Genomic DNA, 3,768 nt, shown 5'->3' with positions numbered 1-3,768 from the left:
CTGCAGCTTCGTCCTCCGCCAACACCACCTGCACCACCACCACCACCACCACTAACAACAACCACAACAACTTCAACAACAACAACATCAACAACAACAACACGTCATTGACGTTAGTGAACACACCCCCTTCGCTACACCACCCCTCCCATACGTCATCACACTTATCGTCTTCGTCGTCCTCGTCACCGTCATCATCACTATCATCATCGCTGTCACTAACATCGCCGTCATCATCGTTATCATCGTCATCATCATCACTGTCATCGTCATCACCGTCATCGTCATCATTACTGTCCTCAGTGAATCCGTCTTCGAACTGTTCGTCATTGTCCACTTTGTCTCTACACATTCCGGGTAACAACAACAACAACAACAACAACGCTGGCTGTAACAGTAGCAATAGTAATAGTAGTAGCAGCAGTAACAGTAGTAGTAGTAGTAGTAGTAGTAATAGTAGCAATTGTAATAATAACAATAGTAATAATAATAATAATAGTAGTAATAATGGCAGTAGTGGTGGTGTTAGCAATGGTAATATTAACGGTATGGGTGTGATGGGGATAGTAGGAGTTTGCGGCGGTGGTGGTGGTGGAGGTAGTGGTGGTGGTAGCGTCGGAAGTGATAGCATTGGGAGCAGCCGCGACGGCAGTGGTAGTGAGGGGGTTGGGGGCATGGGTTGTAACAACAGCAACGGTGCAGGTAGTTTTGACTGTGAAGGCAATGTGGGCGGAGGTAATCATCACCACAGCCACCACAACAACACTCTCAACAATAACAACCACAACAGTCCCCATAACAACAACAACAACAACAACACGACGTCGCTGGCGGGTGCAGTGAGTGCGGCGGCGGCAGCGCGATCAGCCGTGGCCGCTGCTGCAGCGGCGGCCGCTTGTGCGGCTGCGCACGCTGCCGCTGCCGCCGCTGCAGAGCCGGTGACAGGCAGGACAACACCCTCGTGCCCGACCGGTTCAGTTGGAAGCATGGCTGCAGGAGGTGGTGTCACAACACCTTTCCTTAAATTTGGAATGAACGCAATACTGGCACCGGACACAACACCGAAACAAGGTAAGTTCTCTTTATAGTATTTCATATGATAATAATAATAATAATAATAATAATAATAATAATAATAATAATAGTAATAATAATAATAACAATAATAATAATTTCTACAATAGACACAAGGTTTGAAATTTTCGGGGAGGGGGCTAGTCGATTACATCAACGCCATTGTTAAACTGGTACTTATTTTTCGGAACCCGAAAGGATGAAAGGCAAAGTCAACCGCGGCAGGATTTGAACTTAGGACGTGAAGACTGACGAAATCGAAAGCATTTCGCCCGGCGTGCTACCGATTCTACCAGCTCACTGCCCTGATGATGATAATGATCCTTTCTACTAAAGGCACAAGGCATGGAACTGGGTGGGGGACTATTCGATTATATCGACACCAGCGTTTCACTGGTACTTAATCTATCGACCCCAAAAGGATGAAAGGGAGAGTCGACCTCGGCGGAATTTGAACTTAGAACGTAAAGACGGACGAAATACCGCAAAGCATTTTTCCCGGCGTGCTAATGATTCTGCCAGCTCACCGCCTGAATAATAATAATAATAATATTAATGATAATAATAATAATAGTAGTAGTTCCAAATTTTGGTAGAAGGCCAGCAGTTGTGTGGGAAAGTGGGGAAGTCGACTACATTGATTTCTTTATTTGACAACTACTTTATTTTATCAACCCTGAAAAGATGAAAAGGCAAAATTGATTTCGCCGTCATTTAAACTCAGAACGTAAAGAGCCGGAAGAAATGCTGCTACGTATTTAGTCCGACACTAAATTTTACCAGCGCAACAACAACCACAACAACAACAATAATAATAATAATCCTTTTTACAATAAGCACGAGGCCTGAAATTTGGTGGGAGGTGTAAGTCGGTTACATTAACCCCAATGCGTAACTGGTACTTATTTAATCAACTCCGAAAAGATTAAAAGCGAATTCGACCTCGGCGGAGTTTGAACTCAGAATGTTAATACGAACAAAATACTAATAAGCATTTCTCCCGGCATGCTAAAGATTCTGCCAGCTCGTCGCTCTTATAGTAATGATAATAATAATAATAATAATAATAATAATAATAATAACAACAACAACAACATTTATTAACTACTACAGGTGAGCACATGATTTTGATTTAGGCAGAAGACAAGTTTTTAAATAAGGAAAAAGATTTTAACATAGAACCATTTCTTCGGCTGCTCTGATGATTTTGCCATTTCGCTACACTTGAGGGTTTAAGGTTACTCGATTCCGTCGAAACCAGATCTTGATGGGTGTTATTATACTTCATCAATCCCAAAGGTTACCTGGACAGGATTTGAACAAAGAGTGCATAACCCAACGCATTTTGTCCAACCATCGAACCGTCTGCCCATATTAGTTTCAAATGTAGGCGCAAAGACAATTATTTTTAGGGGAGACGGTTAAACAATTAATTACAACGAATCCAGTATTTTAACTCGTACGTTATTTTGTCGGCCTTCGATGGAAGGAAGCGAAACGTGTGTGTGTCTTTACATATGTATAACTGAGTCTATATGTGTGTGTGTGTGTATATACATATATATATATATATATATATATATATATATATATATATATATGTATTATGCATAGGTGGTATATGTATAATAGTTGATTTCAACTTTGGTACAAGGCCAGCAGAATATAAAATATTGGAAAAAGTAGAGTAAGGTAATTTTTTCCGTCGCCAAATCATGGATAGATAGATAGATAGATAGATACTATATTACGTGTGTGTATTTATATTATTAAGTATATGTATATATTTATACATAAGCATGGCTGCTGGCTGACTGCCTGACTGCCTGACTGGCTGGCTGGCTGGCTGGATGGATGGATGGATGGACGGATTGTGATAATCATGGAAAACTAGTCAAGTTCTCAAGAATGGTTTACACTCTCGAATATACAATTATCAAACATATTAATGAGAACGCATAAAGAGAGAGAGATACATACATATATATAATTATGTGTGTATATATATGAATATAAGTATATATATATATATATATGAATATAAGGAGATATGAATGTGCACATATATGTGTGTGTGTGTGTGTGTGTGTGTAAAATATATATATAAAATATGTATGTATGTACGTATGTAACTATGCAATATTTGAAAATGAGTGAGTGTGCGCATTTATATTATATATATATATATATATATATATATATATATATACATATATATATACATATATGCTTGTATGTATGTATGTATATATTTATGTTACATGACTTGCTTTTCATTTGTTTCTCTCGTTCTTTACGTACCCAACTTTATTTCCGTATTTCATGTTGTTTACGTTTTATGATGTCCTGTACCCATATAAGCGTACCTATATACATATATATATGTAGGTATCCACATATATGTATGTATATATATGCATATGTATTTATATATTATTTATGTTATATATATATATATATATATGTATATATACACACACACACAGACAAAAGTCTATATTGCTACACGTAAGTATATCTTTATATACATACACATATAAAATTAGGAATTTATGGTGTGCTAAAATATACATACATACATGTGTGTGTGTGTGTGTGTGTGTGTGTATGTGTGTGTGTAGCATAATTTTATTGTTTTACAATTGTATGCGTGTATATATATATATATATATATATATATATATATATATATAT

General features: G+C 37.6%; 1 protein-coding gene across 1 annotated transcript in view; it reads left to right on the top strand.

The window, feature by feature from the left end:
* LOC106880645 (uncharacterized protein DDB_G0271670) overlaps positions 1 to 3,768 on the top strand; it is a 45,210-nt gene that overhangs the window by 792 nt on the left and 40,650 nt on the right. Inside the window, exon 2 of the mRNA XM_052972574.1 lies at positions 7 to 1,071. Within this exon, the coding sequence (XP_052828534.1) occupies positions 7 to 1,071 (1,065 nt within the window). The remainder of the gene's footprint in view (positions 1 to 6; positions 1,072 to 3,768) is intronic.

The sequence above is a fragment of the Octopus bimaculoides genome, chromosome 13, assembly GCF_001194135.2.
Source record: "Octopus bimaculoides isolate UCB-OBI-ISO-001 chromosome 13, ASM119413v2, whole genome shotgun sequence".
Lineage (NCBI taxonomy): Eukaryota > Metazoa > Mollusca > Cephalopoda > Octopoda > Octopodidae > Octopus > Octopus bimaculoides.
The sequence above is the reverse complement of the archived record's forward strand: the minus strand, read 5'-3'. Positions and strand labels throughout refer to the sequence as shown.